This window comes from Anolis carolinensis, chromosome 2 (genome assembly GCF_035594765.1).
Source record: "Anolis carolinensis isolate JA03-04 chromosome 2, rAnoCar3.1.pri, whole genome shotgun sequence".
Taxonomy (NCBI): Eukaryota; Metazoa; Chordata; class Lepidosauria; order Squamata; family Dactyloidae; genus Anolis; species Anolis carolinensis.
In genome coordinates this window covers 179,004,217-179,025,282 of record NC_085842.1, presented here as the reverse complement: position 1 = coordinate 179,025,282, position 21,066 = coordinate 179,004,217, and the positions used below count along the sequence as shown (strand labels likewise).

At 41.1% G+C, this 21,066-nt stretch overlaps 1 protein-coding gene across 3 annotated transcripts in view; it reads left to right on the top strand.

Annotated features, from left to right (window-relative positions):
- The window catches only part of phf8 (PHD finger protein 8), a 40,280-nt gene that overhangs the window by 10,496 nt on the left and 8,718 nt on the right, over positions 1-21,066 (top strand). The window contains exons 4-17 of one of the 3 annotated variants that reach the window (XM_062971184.1): positions 1,038-1,198; positions 2,811-2,952; positions 4,370-4,556; positions 7,041-7,203; positions 8,009-8,096; positions 10,226-10,332; positions 10,446-10,537; positions 10,712-10,801; positions 13,449-13,655; positions 13,870-13,967; positions 15,024-15,193; positions 16,081-16,166; positions 17,102-17,235; positions 20,385-20,650. In XM_062971184.1, coding sequence (XP_062827254.1) covers positions 1,038-1,198; positions 2,811-2,952; positions 4,370-4,556; positions 7,041-7,203; positions 8,009-8,096; positions 10,226-10,332; positions 10,446-10,537; positions 10,712-10,801; positions 13,449-13,655; positions 13,870-13,967; positions 15,024-15,193; positions 16,081-16,166; positions 17,102-17,235; positions 20,385-20,650 — 1,991 coding nt within the window. Of the gene's footprint in view, positions 1-1,037; positions 1,199-2,810; positions 2,953-4,369; positions 4,557-7,040; positions 7,204-8,008; positions 8,097-10,225; positions 10,333-10,445; positions 10,538-10,711; positions 10,802-13,433; positions 13,656-13,869; positions 13,968-15,023; positions 15,194-16,080; positions 16,167-17,101; positions 17,236-20,384; positions 20,651-21,066 lie in introns of all 3 variants that reach the window. The other 2 variants (XM_008122658.3, XM_008122654.3) reach the window with 2 other exon arrangements.

Genomic DNA, 21,066 nt, shown 5'->3' with positions numbered 1-21,066 from the left:
CCTTCCCTACCTCCCCCCAAGCAGCTTCACAAAGAGTCTCCAAAGAGATGGGCAGGTGGCAATGGCTGAGGCTGGAGGGGAATAAAATGTCCAAAACAAAAGAAGCTTGTAGCATATCGAGAACCATATCTCATTGGATACCGAATGTTAGCTTTATTATAATTTAGAAATTTATGTAGATTTACTGAACTTCTGGAAATGGATGTGATGAAGAGCAATTTTTAAATATGCAGTTGAGTATCCCTTATCTGAAAAGTTTGGGACCAAAGGCGTTGTGAGTTTTGGACTTTTTCAGATTATGGAATGTCTTTATTTGAATGTATACATACATAATGAGATATTTTGGAGATGGGATCCAAGTCTAAACACAAGATTCATCCTGGTTTCACATATACCTTGTCCTCATTGTATGAAGTTAATTTTATACTCATTATTTTAAATAGTTTTTTCATGAATGAGTTTGTGAACCAGCAGAAAGCAAAAATATCACTGTGGACAGTTTCTACAGAATATTTTCAGATTTTGGAATTCTGGATAAAAGATGTTCAAACTATATAATCAAGCTGTTAGGAGAGGTGGGTAACAAATAAAAAGTATTATTACTATCATTATTATTGTTGCTATTGTTATATTAAACGAAATGGTTTTAAACTGCCTCTTGTCTGATGGATTCCAGGGTGTTGCACCACAAAAATATAAACTATTTAAACAAAGTGCAAGAAAACAATATCCACAAACTAAAAAGGTAGCACAAGAATATATAACAATTATAAGTAAATGATACATAAAACTGTAGTTTGACCTTCCAGATGGTTTACACTATAGCTCTCATTAGACCCAACCAACCTGGCCACTGGTAAGGGATTGTGAGAATGGTAGGCCAAAGTTTCTGGGGATCCAGAGGTTCCCTCTCTACTGTATTAGACAAAATGAGAGGGTTATTGGGTGATTTCTTACTGTTCTTAGACAGATATGCCCAAGTTCGGGAGCTTCTGCAAGACTTGTATATTTGACCTAACTTCCTTACGTTTTTCCAGTGCTGACGAGGTGATCCTAAAGCCAAGTGGGGCCCAGCTGACTGTGGAGTTCCTGGAGGAGAACAGCTTCAGTGTGCCCATCCTCGTCCTTAAGAAGGATGGACTGGGCATGACCCTTCCTCCGCCTTCGTTCACTGTGCGAGATGTGGAGCATTACGTAGGTGAGTGGCTGGGAATTGCTGGGACTGCTGGGACTGCTGGGCTGGCTTATATGTTGCAGAGATGTGGAACTTTGAGCTCTTCAGATGTAGCCAGTAACATCCACAATATTTTTACCATGGTGATTGCCATGCCTGAGAGGTTCAGCAAGCCAAAGATTTCTCAAGGTTGCCATATAGGATGGTTTAGGTCCCAAGATAGAGTTTGTGCCAGAGTGAGATAGGAGAACTGAGTTACTTAATTGTAGGATATGCCTTTTTTTTTTTAGCTTGCATTACCATTGTAGTTATTTGGACACAGCTCTTTTATGGAGAGAAAAATATTAAATGGATTTATCATTCTAAGAGAAAGCCAAACCTCCATCTTTCCATAGTGCTTGAGCATGATTTATAAAACAAGGCAGGCACCATCACTCCTGGTGTTTAGAAAAAAGCTTAAGACCTGGCTTTGCACACAGGTGTTTGGTAAATAAGGTATTACAGAATTAGGCTTTAACAGCCTGAATAATGACTTTGGATTTTGGAAATGACTATGAATAAATATGAAATCAAGACTTGACACTTTATATGGTTTATATGATTTTATTCTGTTTTATTGTTATGTGTTCTAACTGCTCATATGTTTTATAATTTGATGAGGTGTGTTTTATTGTTATGTCATGCGGCATTGAATTTTGCCGGAGTTTGTAAGCCACCTTGAGTCCCCTGCAGGGTGTGAAAGGCAGGGCAAAATGATGTAAATAAATAAATAAATCTTATTTTGGGACTTGCTTCTCTAGGAGAATTTTACAGGGTGTTCTGTAGTACACTATGCAGTTTACAGTGGAACTGTCCAAGGAAAACAAAGAAAAACAGCACCATGTGATTCTGTTCCATTTTTAGATTAGTGTTTACTTGGAAGGGATTTCAGGAGGCGGGTGTTGCTGTATTATTGTCAATCCAGAAATGAAAGTGGTGAGCTTGTGTGGGCACTCCTAGCCTCTTGAGAGAAGCAGTTGCTGGCCAAGGTGCTGGAGCAAAAGCTGTCAGCAGGAATGGGAAAGTGCCATCTACAGGGAACAAATAATCCTTTCAAGTCCCAAAACATTTAAAATTAATTTAAAAATATGCCAGGATGTCTTGAAATACCCTCTGGTATGTGACTGATTTTACCACTTTTTGGGGTAAGTGGTCTAGTAGAGGACTTTTTTTCTAAGAGGAGGCAATTGAAAGGTTAATTTCCATATCACTTGAAGTGGACTAGAGAGTTGACAAAGCTGGTCTTATCACGCCAGAGGGCATTTGGGGGCAAAACCATTTCTTGAATTTATTGAGTGAAGTTGTGTCAGAGCCTGTCAGAGCTTTCCAAGGTGTCTTAGTTAGACAAGGCAAGCCTCCTTACAGTCCCATCCCCCCCCAAGTAGAGAAGGCATTGGCAAATGTGTGGCAGCATTGTTGAGTGATCATGAACAGTGGAAGTGTAATACAAGGTGTTTACTGTTAATGATGGTGCTTACAGGAAGTTGAAAAATCACTGAGCTTCAGTCTGCTGTGGCTGAAGCCCACGTCTCTCTCCTTCCCAAAGCTTCTCACCTGTCTTGCCCATCATATGGCATATCTCATTCTTTTTCAACAGGTGCAGACAAAGAGATTGATGTGATTGACGTAACCCGCCAGGCTGACCTCAAGATGCGCCTGGGTGACTTTGTCAGCTATTATACCAGCAACCGCAGGGAAAAGGTTCTTAATGTCATCAGCCTGGAATTCTCTGAGACAAGGCAAGCAAAGAGACATGGAAGTGGATTAAGCTTGTAGCTGTGCCAATTTTGATTCTTCCCCCACTAAGGAGAATTTTCTACAGGCAGAAGTCTTGTATTTGATATGAAACTTTTCCCTGCTAAAGCTTTCTATCCTCAAGAGGGTTGTGATAAAATGCAAAACTTTTCAAAGTTATGGGGTTGACTTCTGCTGAATTCCACCTCCCAGAATCAGCAGCACTACTAGCTGCAGAGATCTGTAAACTGGAGTCCAAAAAGACAATGTTTTGGGTCTTTTCAACAAATTTCCAGATGCATATTTTTCTTCCCATTGTGCTTTCCTTTTGAAAGCAAACCAAGGATGAAAAAGGAAGGTGCACGTATCTATCATGCCTTTAGTAGGTGTGAGTGTGTATACAGGCAGTCTCCGAGTTACAAATATCCAACTTATAAACAACTTATAGTTAAAAATGACAACAGAAAGTGAGAGAAGTTCACTAATAGAAGAGTTATCATGGGGAAAAAGAGTCTCAATTGAAACCTTCTCACCAATTTTTGTTTCCACAACAAGCCAAATTTTTCAGAATCCATTGCTCTCAGGGACAGAAAGTGAGGTGAAATTTTCTGAATGAAATAAACACCACAGAGGTGTTAGCCCTTCCCTATGCTGTCCAAAGCTTCCATGTATATTATAATCTGTGTATGAATAGCTATGCATATCTGTACCAAGAGGTTCCATTTCTTGTTCACTGGAGGCCTTCAAAAAGGAGAGGAAAACCTCTGGAACCCATGTCAGTTGTTTTCCCTCAAAGCTGTCTTTCTGTTATGGTGCCTTTCCCATGAGATGAAGCAGCATCTCTCTAAAGAGGAATCTAGCTGGCTTCCTGCTTGACAGAAGATTGAGAAGAGGTCAATTGGCAGCTGGTCCTTTGTCAGTGCTCTTATTGAGCATTGACCAGGAGAGCATTACAATGAATGGAGGCATTCAGGAGGAGACTGCTGGGAGAGGGTGAGCTACTCTACAGCTAGGAGAGAAGGCACGGTGGGCTCAGATGCAGAAAGGCTTGTCTAAATAAAAAACGTATCTCCTTTTTTATTGTGGGGTAGGCGGGTGTGCCTGAATGGAGACAAGGACAGTGTTAGAAGAGAGCCTAATCCCTTCACTGCTTTCATCTCACTCTTGAAATCTTCTATTTTTCTTCCCTCAACCTGTTTAACTGCTCAGCTTTGATAGGAATGTTTCAGTCACATCTCGTTGTATAATGACCCCTTTTGAAGATGGATGATGGAGGCAGAGGGCAGATTAAATGGTCTTGTGAGAATAAAAGTTTGAAGCTTAGTGTCCTGTGACAAAATCAAGTGATGCTTCCACGTGAGATGTCTTCAGAATTATGTATTATGTTCATTTTTTGTTTATTTTCCTTCCCCTTTTTTCCAGGCTATCTAACTTCGTGGAGACACCAAAGATTGTGCGCAAACTGTCCTGGGTGGAGAACCTTTGGCCGGGGGAGTCCGTGTTTGAACGGCCCAATGTGCAAAAGTACTGCCTAATGGGGGTGCGGGACAGCTACACAGACTTCCACATTGACTTTGGGGGCACCTCTGTCTGGTATCATGTACTGCGGGTAAGAATATAATGTAATATAAGAATTGGCAGGAAAAGCAGCATCTTAGAACTGAGGCATATAGCTTCATGGAATGTTGAAATGCTCTTCCCTTCCTCATGTGTTCTTTTTAAAGACTTTCCTGCATGTATGGCCATGAGAGTGTTCTGGATGTTGTCTAAGCTAGTGCTATTCAAAATGGTGGTCCTGAGCTTCCAGTTCCTGGAGAGTTTCCAGAAAAGAATTACAATTGTAGTCAATGGGTATCAATATGGTACTGGTCCCATTGAAAAAATGGAATTGTCAGTTCCATATCAGATAGCCTGAGAAGCACTGGTCTGTGCTTCCAAAGTGCTATAGCCCAGGGCTTCTTAAACTTTTCCACTCGGGACCCCTTTTCAGCCTGAGAAATTTTTACATGACCCCAGATGTATAGGTATATAAAATAAGTATAAAAATCTAACATTTACTAATAACAAATTAATATTTGCAATAATAACTTTATTTTTGTATGCTGCCTCCATCTCCCTAACGAGGACTTGGAGTGGCTCACATGGGGGGCAAGCCCAGTACAGTCATATAATATCATAAAATCAACAGTTAAGACATCAAACAACGCATTTAAAAATAAATTAAACAAGTCATAGTTTAAAATAGACATAATTAAAATATTAAACAAGACTTCCTAAACAGGCTGATTGTCCTTTTTTGTGAAGTATATTTAAAGCTGCTCCTGTGGAGTCTGCTGTAAACATTGCACAACAGATTTGTGTAAATGCCTAAAACAGACACAAGGTTCGGAATACTTTTACTGTTTCCAAATTTTTGGGGCTCCAACATGGAGCTAAAGGGATCCCATTTGGGGCCGGGACCCACAGTTTAAGAAGCAGTGGTGTAGCTTAGCAACTGGTATAGGCTGTTAAGTCCAATGCTTTTGAGTTTATCTTGTTTCATAAAAAACAGAATGATCTGGTTTGATTTTCAAATTGAATTAATCAGATCCTTTTGAAAGGGCAGCATCAAATTTCTGCCAGAGCAAGGAAGAACAAAGCTGGTTCTTGCTGTGAGTTTGATCTACACATCACAGAGTGTACAGTTGTGGGCATCCAGATATAATTAGACCAGAATTTCTCAGGCTTAGACTATACTTTCCATTATTCATCATCATAGGATGAGAATTACAGCTGACATCTGGAGAACCACACCTTTTGACACATCATATAAAAATGACTGCTCCAGAAGCTGCAGGGCTTTCTGGAATTTGGTGTGGGTTTTTCATTGCTTTCTGGTGAGATTTGTTAGATGGTTCAAAGTCTTTACAGTCAGTCTGCCACACATGTTTGAGCTAGGGGCAGAGGGAATCTCTGAAAGTGAAAAACGATGAATCAGAAACAAACAATTTTTAACGTAAGAGCACAACTCTGTTTTCCACTTCTTGAGGAGTTAAAGATTCCTGGAAAGAACAGTTTAATCAGATCTGTGAATAATCAAATATACAGAAGTCAATCCCACAAATGTGGAGGACTGACTGTATGTGAAACAGACTGAAGCAACCAGAATAGACTGAAGTACATAGAAGAAGGGACATATGTTCATGTTTGAAAGAATGTTAGAAACCAGAAAAGAAGTTTTTTCTTTACTCTCGACTCAGGTGGAGTGTAGGAAGAAGTGTACAGTATTGTATTGGGCTCTTTACAGTTCTATTAATCTCCAGAGCACGTAAATGGAAAGAAGACAAGCAGGGGTTATTTGGGGCGCTGCTTAAAAAATTGCATTGGCTAGACCGCATCAGTTCTAGTTTCTTAGATCTGATGTGTCGAATAACTGGAAAGTTTGTATCATAAATCTGTTCCTTTGAAATGAAATAAGTAGATTTTCTTGTAGTACACTTATCATTTAATTTTAATATATTTCCTTCATGCTTAAAATACCCTGATTTTTTATGAATGAGCCTCCGGTGGCGTAATGGGTTAAAGCCTTGTGACTTGAAGGTTGGGTTGCTGACTTGAAGGCTGCCAGGTTTGAATCCAACTTGGGGAGAGCGCGGATGAGCTCCCTCTATCACCTTCAGCTCCTTGTGGGGACTTGAGAGAAGCCTCCCACAAGGATGGTAAAAACATGAAAACATCTAGGTGTCCCCTGGGCAAAGTCCTTGTAGACGGCCAATTCGCTCACACCAGAAGCGACTTGAAGTTTCTCAAGTCACTCCTGACGCACACAAAAAAATGGATGATCAAAGTGAAGAGTGATAGATGGCATTTGTTTTGTATTCCACAAACTAGAGCTGATAGGGGGAAAGTGGTGTCATTTTTGGAACCAGCAGGTCAAATATACCCAGAAACAGGTCTAACATTTGAGGTACCAAAATGTGTTTGGGACAGTGTAATTCCTTACCATTAATGATGTTGGGAATTGTAGGCCAAAACATCTGGATCGCCCCGTGTTCCCCATCCTGGCTTAAGATGGGGAAGACTGCTGGTTCTCATTATTGTCCTTTTGTTACAGGGAGAAAAAATCTTCTACCTGGTGCGCCCTACTACTGCCAATTTGACGCTCTTTGAGACGTGGAGCAGCTCATCCAATCAAAACGAAATGTTCTTTGGGGATCAGGTGGACAGATGCTATCGCTGCCCTGTTCGTCAGGGCCAGACTCTCTTCATACCCACAGGTATCAATCCTTATCAGCTGAGTTAAATGCCCTTTGCTACAGATGTCTTTGCCACCACGAATACTTCATTTTCCTGCTCCTCAGGGGCAATTTTTCCTCTTCCCATAGCTGTCATAGTGACAAAATAGGCTCCATATACAGTGTAAAGAAGGTCTGCCTATTTCTGGAAGTTATGGATGAGCATTAGGCAAAGAGAGGCTGCAAGCTCAGGCAGCAGGTTCAGTCCCATGACTCTTTGTTGCATCCTTTCAACTAGAATGCTGTCCTAAGGCATAGTACAGGATATTTATTTATTTATTTATTTATTGTATTTATATACTACTTTTCTCACCCCTGGGGTTGACTCAAAGTGGTTCACATCAAATAAATGGGAAAATTCAATGCCTCACAAACAAACAAAAAATACATCGCGTATCTAAAAACAATCACATGTGACTATAAATTAGACCATTAAAAACTATGAACCATCAAAACATAAACATAAAACAATAAAAAACAACCAAAAACATTAGCAATACAACAAACTTGAAATAAAATTCAGATGCCAATCCAGTTACTGTACTTTAATCCTGTACACAATATGGAAGGGAGTACTTGTCATTTGTCTCGGGTATAAAAATATCTGGAGCTGGCTGTGAGCTCTTGGAAGCATCCAGAATGGCAGGCATTTTCCTTTGTGCTTAGTTTTTTTGTCCTTTGTACCAGGAATGGCCATCTCTCCTCTTCCTGTGAGCAGGACCTGATTATGGGAGGCCAGTCCACAGTCCACCTGATACTTTCTCCTTCCCTCTGCTTGCTTTTCCAGGTTGGATCCATGCAGTACTGACCCCTGTTGACTGCCTGGCCTTTGGGGGCAACTTTCTCCACAGTCTGAACATTGAGATGCAGCTCAGGTGAGTCTGTGGTGGAGCTCTCAAGATTTTAGCAGTAGGAGAGGAAGGACAGTGGTAGAGCACTTGCTTTGTGTACAGAAAGTCCCAAATTCAATTTCAAAATATTTTTAGCTTAGGACAGAGAAAGTTCCAATTGGAAACCATTAAGGGCACTGCTGGTCAATATGTAGACCAGAGATGGGCAGCTGCATAAGGAGACAGAGAACAATTTTCCCCACCAGCTTCTATGCAAATTGTATATTCCACAAGTACAAATATCTCAATACAGTAAATGGAAGTCAGATTTCTTCTTTTTCGGTGTTTCCATTTTGAGAGGAACGATAATGAAAATGGAGGCATTTGGGTATAGTGAGATGGAGTGTTTTGTGTATTTTAGTATGTGTTTGGAGCATGGTTTTTTGTATGGCTTTAAGGAAGAAATCATCAAAATGTTGTGCAAGTATTTAAAACATTTGATGTTGGGACTTGTAGATGCTCCAAAAGTGAGATCCCAGGGTGTCATGTGGATTGCAAGCCACACTTTCACCACTCCTGGTCACACACATAGCCTTTATTGGCACACAACAACAAAATCACAACACAAGCATATACAACAAGAAGAAGTCACAGATAAAGGAAACTAATCTCAAGAATAAAATTTGTAATAGTCTCACAAAAGAATGCATCAGAGTTGTTCAGAAGATATGGAATTTTATAACATCCATACCATTGAGAACACTGTGAAAAAATGGAATTCTTGTATTTCATCTGTATATCATCATATTTAGGGCATAAAAATGATGAAGCATTTCAACAAAAAACAAGTCACAAGAACAATCTCTTTTAGAATGTTTCACGTTTTTATATCTCCCATTCAAAAGAGCTGATGGCAACACATTACATCTTGCAGTCGCCAAAGTTCTCCTCTGGATGGGATTAATCAAAATGCGAAGATAAACTGCCATGATTCCACACTCGCATGGAATTAATGATGTGGTAGGGGAAAAAGTTGTATTTGCTGCAAGAGTCAGATTATGAAAGTTAAAAACTAAAAGTCTGCTCTTGACTGACCTGCAAGCTTCCACATTTGTAATAATTAAGATGATTGTATTGCTGTGGGATGTATTGACTGTAGATTGACTGTCTGACTCGATACAAGGAAATTTCCTACATTCCTAAGAGGATTCAGTTGAGAACAAAAAGATGTATTACAGAGTATCCTCTTGCTCAAAATGTATCCAGAGAGTTTATATACCATATTTTTTATGGAGCACAGATGAAACACAGGAACCTCTTTTAGTTTGAAGTGTTAATGGAGAATTAGACTTCTAGAGAATATGAATCTTTAAAACTGCAAATTTCTAGCCCTTGATGGTCGTGCTTATAGACTTTGACAGGCAATGTCTGATGCAACTACAAAATATACTAAGGAAGCTAACTTTGGCTATGTTGAATACAGCCAATGCCTGATGAGACTACACTGAAATTGCTAAATAAGACTACCAGAAACCAAAAGCTGATTCGAATGCCAGTGATAGATCATTGAACTTTTTCCTGGCCAACAGCAGCATAGCAAATTATATGAAATATTTTTTAATTATTAACTTTATTTATACCCAGTGGTTCTCCCCGTGGGGACTCAAGGCAGCCAACAACCACATGTTTAATGTGTTTTTATGTCAGTTTTATATTTTTTGTTATGCTGAATTTTAATGTTCTAGTGTTGTAATTTGTTAATTGTTATGTGGAGATTTATGTTGTATTTTTGACCATAACTGTCTGTTTTATAGGTTGTAAGCCGCTTTGAGTCCCCTTGCAGGGAGAAAAGTGGGAAATAAATAAATAAATATATAAAAATAACAACCACACAATCTGATCAGAGTTTAAAACAAAGTAAATAGAACAATAAAAACCAATTAAATAGTACTGTGTGGTTATAAAGACAAAATCCAAGCAAGATACATTATAAACAATTCAATTTCCAGAATCCCATCCACAAAAATACTGTAAATATGTTTCATTTATAGAATTCTTTTGGAGATGCAGTGTTTGGCTTTATTTATTTACTTTTAGGCATAGAAATTACATTCTTTTAGCACAAGGTTGTATCAAAGGCCTCACCAGTCTTTCTTTTTTTCCCTTTTCACCAGGGCCTATGAGATTGAAAAACGCCTCAGCACAGCCGATCTCTTCAAATTTCCCAACTTTGAAACAATCTGTTGGTATGTTGGCAAGCATCTCCTGGATATCTTTCGAGGTAAGCCTTGGGTCCCCTGTTCAAATCCCCAGCCCAGCCCAGCATTCACATTGTCTTCTATTATTTGATATGAGAGTGGCTGTCATTCATTCTTCCTGTCTCATCCTTGCCAGGTCTTCGAGAAAATCGCAGACACCCAGCTGCTTATTTGGTTTATGGGGCCAAGGCCCTGAACACGGCCTTCCGCTCATGGACTAAAAAAGAGGTAAATTGTTGGTGGAAGGATCTGTTTTGTTTGAGATTATTTAGGTTGGGTTGCTCACCATAGAAGTGAAGAGCCTTTGGTCTCTTTGGGATTAGCAGGTGATAGCTTCTGTGATGCCTTATCATTAGCCAGAATGATGGACCAGTTGTGATCACCAGTTATCATTCTTTTCAGGCCCTAACTGACCATGAGGAAGAAATCCCTGGGACAGTCCGCCCAGCACAGCTAATCAAGGATCTGGCTAAGGAAATCAGACTTGTAGAAGTGAGTATGAGAACATCTACCATTTGAGATAGCAGGATAGTACCAATCCCTCCTGCCTTATAACAACCTTCTACTTTGATTGCTGTATGTAAGCAACCAACTTCCGAAACTTGGGGGAAATCAGGAAATAAAGGGTCTTTTACATTTGGTGTTGCAAGTGAAGAGAATAATTGCCTACATGTTCTGCACTGGATGAGGCTTAGGGGACATAACTGGAAATATCTGGAGCTGTTTGATTCTGGTGCCAAAGAGATGAATTTCCACTTTGGGGCATCTTGCAGATATGCTGGTGCTCTGTGTAGGAATCCTAGAACCCCTCCTTCTGATGAATATCTGGATGAACATCACAAAGGAATATGACTCTCTGCAATTTAACTTAGTGTTTTAAAACTAGTTTGCCCCCTTCTGAGTGGGTCAGATTGTGAGTTAGATACACCACTTGAAACTTCAGATCTAAGCGCTGCAATTTTACAGGCAGCTTTGCTGGTCCCAGTTTGCCTTCCAGAACAATTGTTGATATGGTTATACCTGACTGAATGTAGCCTTGATTTTTGAGGCCTAGCCTGTTCCTTAAAGTGGCAGTTGGGAGTATTTCCTCGCAAATCAGGCCTGGACAGCATTGGTAGTTGAACATATTGACATCCCAGTGACATCCGGCAGGCTCCATCCCTTTTGGGGTTCAGGAAGAAGCTGAAGACCTGGCTATGCGCGCAAGCGTTTAATGAATGAACTCAGTTAGCATTGACATGGATCGGATTAAGGCTTTTGCACAAGGTCTGATGGATGATTGGTATATATATTTGGTGTTGCATTGTTTTAAATTTTTATATATTGTATTTTATTATGTTATTTAATTATTTTAACTGTTTTATTCTTATTTTATTGTATTATGATGTACTGGTAGTGATCCTACCAGTTGTGTAAGCCGCCCTGAGTCCCCTCGGGGAGAAGGGCGGGGTAGAAATATTGGAAATAAATATTGGTCATGACACAGAATGTGAGCTGAGAGGTTCCAATGTCAAATTTCTTCTGGTAGCAGATAAGTAACAGTGGCTTCTCATGTTGGTCATTTGTACATTAATTTTAAGGGTTGCTGATTTGAATCTCGGTGTGTTCAGAGCTGTCATGGCAGAGATTGTAGCCTGGCTGTTTATACCGCACCGTAGAATAAATATACTGGCACCCCAGACCCACACAGAGAAGACTTTAAAGCTTGGCCTCTCTGTCCTGGGGACACCAGACAACTTTTGACTGTTGTATTTCAACTGAAGGAGAAATGTCCTTGCTCAGCCTTGTTTTAAGCTGTATGCTTGGTTGCCAAAGGCAGTAATTAATTCTATCCAGGCAAGTCAGTAAAAGCTGATAAGAGGTTAGTCCATTTTTAAACCAGGCTAGCAACCAATGCACAAGGCTACTTTATGTTTGCCTTTTATGGGCATAGCTACAAAAAGTTGAAAATGAAGTCATGACATTCCCACTTGAAATAGATGGGCAATTATGTTGGGTACAAGGGCCCGTTTTCTCCCCCAGGATCCTCTGGTGACAGAAATAAAAGTGCCAAAAGTATTTAAAGAAAGCCACAGAAGGATTGGAAGTACCCTTCTGGTTTTGAAAAACTGTAGTTTTTTTTTTAAAAAAAAAAGTTAAATGTCATAAGGAGACCTGTAGCCTACTATTGTAAAATATGTTTAGACAACTGCTTCTTAAACTATGGGTCCTGACCATTTAACTTCTGTGTTGCACATTGTTTCAGTTCTAGCTTGTTTTAACCTACATTATAAGCCATATGGTTCACATAATGGGAGAAAGGCAGAATGTAAATTTTAAAATAATAAATAAATGGTGAATTGCTGCTCCAGGATAGGCAGTTCATGCATACACTCTTTTGTTTTCACTAAAAGCATGTTGGTCTGTGGAGTCTGAAGGTGCTGAAGGATATAAAAACATCCTTGGTGCATCACATTGTCCCAGGGTCACAGTTGATCCATCTGTTATTTAAAACTTGGGTGTTATGTATGGTGAGGGGATACTGTCATTTCTCTTAGAGAGCCATTTCTAATCATCAGTGAGACCGATTTCTATTTGCTGACCTGGCATAAAGACTCTGGATTCTGTTGAATGCTTCCAAGTTTTTGCCTTTTTTGATGTAAGGGATCTTGTGAGGAAGGAGGTGTAAAAACTGTCTCATGGCAAACATCTTCCTTCCTTTCATTCTGCAAATTTCTGGATATATTTTATTTATTTATTTATTTATTTATATACCGCTCTTCTTCCCCAAGGGGACCCAGAGCGGTCTTACATAATGGCAAGATTACTGCCACATATAATACAAAATATAGTAAAAACCAACAATCGTAAAACACACTTAAAAACCAATATCACACTCAATTAAAACAGTAAACCACTGTGTGACCGTTACAACAGGGCCAGTAGCATTGGGCCAAACGTCAGAGCCAGTCTGTATTCAACTTTATATTAATCCAGCCAATACATCAGGTTATATCAACTCGTATATGTGGGGTGAGCAAACAAAGCGCGGTACTCATAGTGTTTAGGGCATGAAGTTCAAATTCATCATGTGTGTATGTGAGCAAGATGTTTCCTTGGAGTGTTGGGGCTCATGCTCTTTCAGGATATATTCCAGCAGAACATTGGGAAGACGGGCAGTCCATTTGGCCTTCAGAGGGGCACCCAACCTGGTACAGCTGCCAAAAAGGGAGACCAGAGCCCCAAGGAGCTGAGCAAGAAAGGGAGCAGGAAAGAGGTTGCCTCAGTCAAAGCCCTGGACCTGGAACTGCTACGCAAATACAAGCGGCAGGCCCTGAAAGGCCTGGAGAGCCCTGCACAGGAAGAGGTGAGCTGCCATTGTGGCAATGGAGGTAGAGCTCTGCAGTGCTGACTTGGAGTGGGATACATAGCTGGCTTTCCTTTAGGGTGAATTTTAAGGCAGGAAGGGAAGCAGGGCCAAATGAGGACAGCTTTCTCTTGTTGCCTTGACTTTGCAAGTCTGTAGCCACCTCCCTCTGGCCTCCTATAATTGAAAATGCATACTTGTTCTTCCCTTCTAGCTTGACTTGCCAAGTTCCAGCATGGAAGATACAGACGCAGAACCTGAGCTGATGGAAGAAGAGGTGACCCTGGTGGTGGCCAATGGCCGGGGCACCAGGTCTGTTTATTGTGTGGAAGGTCCACGGGTGGAAATCAAGGGAAAAGAGGGGGCTGAATAGGATCCTGCTTATGGTGCTCTAGTAGGGATGGCTCCCCATAGTCCTCCATGCCACTATGCCATATATGGGGAAGTGAAAGCCAGTCCCCAAATCTGTCTTCCTGGGCACTCATGCTCTCTGGGTCGAAGGCAGAAGTGTTGGCAAATAATTTTTTAGTTCATTTTTCTCCACCTGGAAATAGGGTTGGAACAAGTTTTCCCTCTAACACAGTGGTTCTCAGCCTGGGGTCCCCAGATGTTATTGGCTTTTAACTCCCAGAAATGCTAACAGCTGGCTGGGATTTCTGGGAGTTGTAGGCCAAAACCATCTGTGGACTCCAGGTTGAGAACCACTGCTGTAACACCCCTGAAGTTAATTCTTCCTTGTATTTTAAGCTGCCATCAGGCAGAAATGACAGAAGAAAAGAGGTTTGCTATGTTAGGGAAGAGTGGGCTCAAGAGCACTTTGGCTGTAGCAGTCAATAGACTGGCCCTTCAGATTGTACTCAGTTTTTTAAAAAGTATGTACATTGTAATCTTCTCAGAGTGCCTCGGTAACTGAGGAGCTGGGTAAAAATCCTCCTTAAAAATTTCATGCTTAAGAATCAGGGCAATAAACAGGGCTAAACAATATGTTTCCCAGGGCCAGTTCATACACCATGCAAGAACTATTTGAGATACATTTCATTTTATAACCAGTGGGATGGTGTGCTTTTAGCATTGGGCTACAAATGTGAATTTCCAGCTCAGCCATGGTACTCACTGGATGACCTCAGCAAGTCACACTTTCTCAGCCCCAGAAACCTCATGATATCTTCTCTGTGGTGTCACTGTAAGTTGGAAACGACTTGAGGGCACTTGACACTTCAAGTTATAACCTACTCTTCATCACAGAAATACACAGAGATATTGGTGGTGTTTCTCCTGGCTTTTGCCCCATTTTGCCTTCACAACAACCTGCAAGGGATTAGTGAGGCAGATTGAAAGTTACTTTGGTTTTTTTCCCCCTCTTGGCAGGAAACTCAAGGCCTCGGAGCGCACCCGTGGCCGCAAAGGAGCACGCGCACAAGCCCCACCTAGCCCCTCTGACGCGGAAGGTGTTGATATTGATTCGGAGGAGGATTTGCAGATTGATGAGACACCTCGGCGCGAAAGGAGAAACCTAGTCCTGCACAAGAGATTGGCCAGTATGGATTTTTTCCTTCTTCCGTTAAGTCCTTAAAGCTGAATGCTGCACAGTTGGAGGCAGTAGCTGTTCCCGACTACTTTCCCCACCTCCCTTGAGTCAAGGCTGCCCTTTGCATGTAACCACTTGTTAAGCCATATCTCTTTTCACCTTCCTTCATTTTCTGGCTTGGATTTGTATCCCTCAGTATATCATTAAGAACAGTTTCTTCCCTTCTTCAAAACTACCCCTTTAAACAAAAACATTTGTGGGCATCCCTTAGGTACACACTGTACTTGGAACTGAAGTAGAGGAGTAAAAGAAATTGGAAAGTAAACTAAACCATGGCAACCTGTACCGCTTCTACAAATGAAATGTATTTGCATAATTTCTTCTCATCATTTGCTCTGTTTCTACTAGGCATGGGAAAGATTCCACACAGGACTCTATAAAGTCCCAATCTTATTCTGCATCTCCTCATTCTGAAATATAACAGTCATTGTGTACCCATATCCTTATTACTGATAAATGATAACCGTACAGATCAAGAACTTGACTTTAGAATAACTACAAGATTGCCTTTCTGTCCTTTCTGCTGTCATGAAATTTTTCTTAGCGCCATCTTCATTAAATTTGTATCTGGCTCTGTCTTCTCTTTCTCATATTACCTTGATAGAGAAGCTGCATGTTGTCCATTCCCCATTTGGACCCTGCTTGGGACATGCATTACCAGTAAGACCTGAGTGGGCAGAGCTACATTTGCTTATTTCTAGAGTTGCTTTGGATCCCTGTCAGAGAGCTTACACATTGCCCATTCAATCCTATGCATTTTTACTCGGAGGTAAGTCCCACAGAGCTCTGTGGGGCATACTTGGAAACTCATAGAACATTTTCTTCTTCTTTTTTCAGAATTTCCCCGAAAACTGCCTCGAGCCAAGCCTTGTTCTGACCCAAACCGGGTACGAGAACCTGGTGAAGTGGAGTTTGACATTGAAGTAAGTCCATTGTGGGTCTTCAAGTAAGTTGTGCTGTTGTAGGATTCATGGGACTGTTGTGTTAATCATAGTTTTGAGTGTTAGCCCTGGAACCTGAGTGTAAATTTTGAAGCATGTTGAGCTTACAGTGAAGGAGATAGTCTCTGAAGTATTGAATATTTTCCTTATGCCATTGCGTAATCCCAGCTCAGCAGCAAATATCCAAGGTTTTCAGTTAGTCTTTAAGACATAATGTGATTGCTTTGCTGTACCCAGACCAAAGAGATATCCAGTCCACCCCACCCCCCAAGAGTGGTCTATATAATCCTCAGCACAACATTCAAGGAAAAATGGCTCTACCCATTTTTCCTTGAAGACATTGCCTTCATTAGATTATCTCAATCATTTTATTTTATGTGATGCCAAGAAAAAGTGCATTTGTGTGACTGGCAAGTGTTCCCACTTATAACTTCCCAAGTTCATACTCCTGTTTGCTTTTCTCTTGCCTCTGAAGAGGCCCAGTCATATATTAAGTGGTTGGGATAAGGAGTATAAAGAAACAGCTTTACCTCTTTTTCTGTTGCCGCCAAAGAAGGATATCAAAATGGCCTTTGTGTTAAAGTTCAGGCTGGGAGGAGAATTTGCTTGGCAGAGCCAATGTAGCTGGTTCTTTATCCATCGGGCACATTTGTGGATGGGATGAGATATTGGTCTGAAAGCAGAAGGAGTAGAGGAAGGACACATTTCAAAAAAAATGAAGCTATGGCTTTGAGTCTGCAATCCCTGAGAAGGTCCGATGATCACAGTTGGCTTTGGATGGCTATCACTCGTAGGTTTGCTACAAGCCAAAGCTGACAGCAAATAACAGAAACAGCCACTTTGTTGGGCAGACATGAGGTGCCCTGTATTGAAAATTGATTTCCAGTCAGGCTTCTCTGAACTCATTTGGTTCTCAGGAGGACTATACAACAGAGGAGGAAGAGGATGCCTCTGGTGATGACCAGTTGGAGGGCAGTGCTAGCGCTGCGGGGATCCTGGACCTGCTCAAGGCCAGTCGGCAGGTGGGCGGCGCAGACTACGATGAGCTCAGGTGAGAACCAACCCCTGCTAGGCCCCCCAGACTCATGCCGTGAGCTGCCAGTTTTCAATCCTAGCCTTTTCTTCTCCAAAGCTGAACCAGCAACAATCTAATTTGTACCACTTTTGTTGCTGTGGATTAAGAAATTTAAGAATGTGAGAATGTTTTCATTCTACTTCTAAGTCGTTCTGTGTTCCATTTGTATGAATTTGTGTATAAAGTGCCATTTTAAGAGATTACCAGTAAAATTAAACACAGTGTTTTTTAATGCTGTAACCCAGAGGTATCAAACTTATTTTCATCCAGGCCCACAGCTACCTTATAGTTGTCGAAGGCTTTCATGGCCGGGATCATAGGGTTGTTGTATGTTTTTCGGGCTGTATAGCCATGTTCTAGAAGTATTCTCTCCTGACGTTTTGCCCACATCTATGGCAGGCATCCTCACAACCTCTGACGATGCCTGCCATAGATGTGGGCGAAACATCAGGAGAGAATACTTCTAGAACATGGCTATACAGCCCGAAAAACATACAACAACCCTACCTTATAGTTGCCTTCACAGGGCCATTCAATCTATGGACAGAGAATCTGTGGATGCAGAGAGCCAACTATAATTTTTTACATAGTGATCTGTGCTCTTTAGATTTTACCCAATTTGGGTCCCCAGCTGTTGCTGAATGACAACTCTCATCACTTTTGATCTTCCGCCATGGAGATTGGGGACAATGGGAATTGCATCCCACTATTTATAATATTATTATTATTATAATAATAAACATTATTAATTGTTTATTTCACTCTATGTATTTTATTATTTATGTTGTGAGCCACCCCAGGCCCCTTCAGGAGATGGGGCGGGCTATAAATAAAGTTTATTATTCTTCTTCTTATTAATAGCACTTGTGGCTCTGAAGTTAGGAAAAGGTTAAAGTAATAATAATAATAAACTTTATTTTTAGACCGCCCTCTCTCCCCAGAGGGACTTAGGGTTTTTTAATGTCAGGCCTCATGTCCACAAGCCTTGTATCTAAATTCAAAGTCCACTCTCCCGACTAAAGAGAACAAATTTGTAGCTTTCCAGGCTCCCATCAGTTCTAGTTATGATGAGGAAGACAGAAATTGTAATCCAGCATCTGGAAGGCAGCCTAAAATGATACAGAGGACCAAATTTGGCCCTCCGATCTTGAGTTTGACACATGTACTTTAACCAGAGTCCCAGATACTGGAACAGGGAGATAAATTCACACTGGTTATTTGCTCTGAGGCATGGTTTCCAAAAGTCAGGTGCCAGTGCAGAAAACCTCTGTGTAGTGCATCTGTTAAAGTAGAAAACATCTGCAAGTGAATAAAGGTGTAAAGAACCAACCCACTATCTCAAACTTTGAAAAGACGGGGAACAGATGTAAGAAGACACTCCCTATGGTGTTGCATAGAGAGTCTACTTTGTTTGCATTTTTGCCCAACAGACTTGCCTCTCAAGCACAATGATTTTGGCGATAAGATCTGCAGATTTTTTACAGGTCCTCTTTCTTTCTTTTAGAAGATGCGCTAACACGTATATGTAAATAGACAATGATAAACAAATATTAAATCTCACATTTTCCTGTTGATTGTTCCTGGGATCTCCTACAACAGAAGCGGGGAACATTTGGACCCCAAGAAGATTTGGACAAACAATTACTACTGGCTATGCAGAGTAGGGGTAGTAGGAAATTCAAGCTATAGATATCTGAATTAATAAGGATTCCTCACCCTTAGCTTTGAGAGTTTGGATTTTAAACATTTCAGGATTACGGTTTCTGGAACACATTGTGTGCTTGCTCTGTTCACATCTTGTATCTGAAAGCCTAGCACAGGGGTGGGCAAAGTGGCGCCTTAGGGTTGCCTGCAGTCTCCAAAGGTGTGTTCTGTGGCCCTTGATCACTTCAAACTTTCAAGACCCTTTTTCTGGCAAAAAGGAAAGAAAAGAATTGGTTTTCTTTGAAGCATTCAGGAAAAAAATGTCTTTTGAATTGCATCAATCTCTGGATCACCTTCCAATAATTTTTAGCCTTAACACATGTCCATAATATATAACAATAATTATCTTCGTATTTACCACATTTTGACTTCCATTCTAGATATTTTTGTACAAATAAAAAGTGTGTATTTTTGAGAAATAAACAGAACAGACAATTGTACAGAGAAATCTGCTTTTCATTTTTAAAGGATAACATTGTTTTTAACCCATGGGGCTGGGAGGTGGAAGGAGAGATACATTTTGGAATGTTTGATTAGATTCACAGGGAAGCCTGAGAAAAAGTTAATTAAGACTTTTAGAAGTTGACTAGTAAATGTAAAACCAAAATGCATTATCCAAATACAGTAGAGTCTCACTTATCCAAGCCTCACTTATCCAAGCTTCTAGATTATCCAAGCCATTTTTGTAGTCAATGTTTTCAATATATCGTGATATTTTGGTGCTAAATTCGTAAATATAGTAATTACAACATAACGTTACTGAGTATTGAACTACCTTTTTGTCAAATTTATTGTATTATCATAGAATAGTAGAGTTGGAAGAGACCTCATGGGCCATCCAGTCCAACCCCCTGCCAAATAGCAGGAAATCGCGTTCAAAGCACCCCCGACAGATGGCCATCCAGCCTCTGCTTAAAAGCCTCCAAAGAAGGAGCCTCCACCACAGTCCAGGGGAGAGAGTTCCACTGCCGAACAGCTCTCACAGTGAGGAAGTTCTTCCTGATGTTCAGGCGGAATCTCCTTTCCTGTAGTTTGAAGCCATTGTTCCGTGTCCTAGTCTGCAGGGCAGCAGAAAACAAGCTTGCTCCCTCCTCCCTATGACTTCCCTTCACGTATTTGTACATGGCTATGATAACTTGATGTTTTGGTGCTTAATTTGTAAAATCATAACCTAATTTGATGTTTAATAGTCTTTTCCTTAATCCCTCCTTATTATCCAAGATATTCATTTATCCAAGCTTCTGCCGGCCCGTTTAGCTTGGATAAGTGAGACTCTACTGTACATAAAAATTGCAATTAAAAGTTTGCTTCATCTCTGTAAGCCCTCCCTGGGGGAAGTCCTGCTGTTTGGGAAGCAGGACCAAGTTCTGTGTTATGGCTGAATTTTGGTACAAATCTCCTGCTTTGTGTTGTCCCTGCAGCGATGCCCCTGCCTCCCCAAGTACTCAAGAAGCCATTCAGGGCATGCTGTGCATGGCAAACCTCCAGGCTTCCTCACCAGGTGCCTCCAGCCTGCAGGCTTGGTTGGCCGCTGGGCACGAGCGTGGCTCCGCAGGCGCCTCTGGGACTCAGCGCTCAGGGAAGAGGCCCACTAAGCGCCCGGCCCATCACAGCACCGACAGCGAGGAAGAGGCGAGCCTGGATGAGCAAGAGAGCCTGGGAGCCTGCTTCAAGGATGCTGAGTACAGTAAGGAACTGAAAGGAGCGGGAGGAGCAATGAGAAAATGAGAGAATAAGAGGGAAACTCTCCTCCTCCTCTTCTTCCCTCGGGTTTGGGAAGATGTTTTGAAGGAAGCTTTAGAGTTATTGTCTTTCAATCAAGATCTATCATATCAACGAAAGTGCATTATGCATATGAGATGCTTAATATCTCAAGTTGGCTTTGGTTTTATAGTTCGGGGGCAGGCAAAATGTGGCCCATAGGCTGCATGCTCCTCCCGGGCCCTTCCTGTGGTTGTGGCTTCTCTCCTCATCCCCACATCATTGCATATGACCCTTACTTGCACCATCAAAAGACACAAAACCAGTCGATGTCACCATTTTATCCCATTTTTCGGCTCCATTACCCTCACTATCTGGTCTTCCAAAAACTTGGGGGCATAT